The sequence below is a fragment of the Buceros rhinoceros genome, unplaced genomic scaffold (assembly GCF_000710305.1).
Source record: "Buceros rhinoceros silvestris isolate BGI_N320 unplaced genomic scaffold, ASM71030v1 scaffold5102, whole genome shotgun sequence".
In the NCBI taxonomy this organism is placed as follows: Eukaryota; Metazoa; Chordata; class Aves; order Bucerotiformes; family Bucerotidae; genus Buceros; species Buceros rhinoceros.
The window spans coordinates 949-1,242 of record NW_010398185.1 but is presented as its reverse complement, the minus strand read 5'-3'; the positions used below and the strand labels follow the sequence as shown (position 1 = coordinate 1,242).

Genomic DNA, 294 nt, shown 5'->3' with positions numbered 1-294 from the left:
GTCGATGCACATCATGGGGGTCATGCCCTCAGTGGTGTTCTTCCCGATGGCATAGCGGATCGTCATGCGGCTCTGGCTGACGTGGCCCCTGACCTGCAGGGCACAAAGCCGGTTTGACTCGAGCCCTGGCACTTGCTCCTCGCTGACACCAGGACGACAGGAAGCAGAGACCAAGCTGCAATTTAGCAAACTTGGAAGGTAAGGCCAGAAGCAGGATTCGTCAGCGTGGGCTTACCAGGGCGAGATAGGCTTTGGTCACCAGCCGGTCTTTAAAACACTTGTAGGCGCTTCCCC

The 294-nt window shown here is 57.8% G+C and overlaps 1 protein-coding gene across 1 annotated transcript in view; it reads right to left on the bottom strand.

The window, feature by feature from the left end:
* Positions 1-294, bottom strand: part of RPUSD1 (RNA pseudouridylate synthase domain containing 1) — a gene marked incomplete at its 5' end in the record, with an annotated part of 2,326 nt that overhangs the window by 1,552 nt on the left and 480 nt on the right. The window contains 2 exons of the mRNA XM_010130985.1: positions 28-93; positions 236-294. The exon at positions 236-294 is cut by the window's right edge and continues 20 nt beyond it. Of these exons, the coding sequence (XP_010129287.1) occupies positions 28-93; positions 236-294 (125 nt within the window). The remainder of the gene's footprint in view (positions 1-27; positions 94-235) is intronic.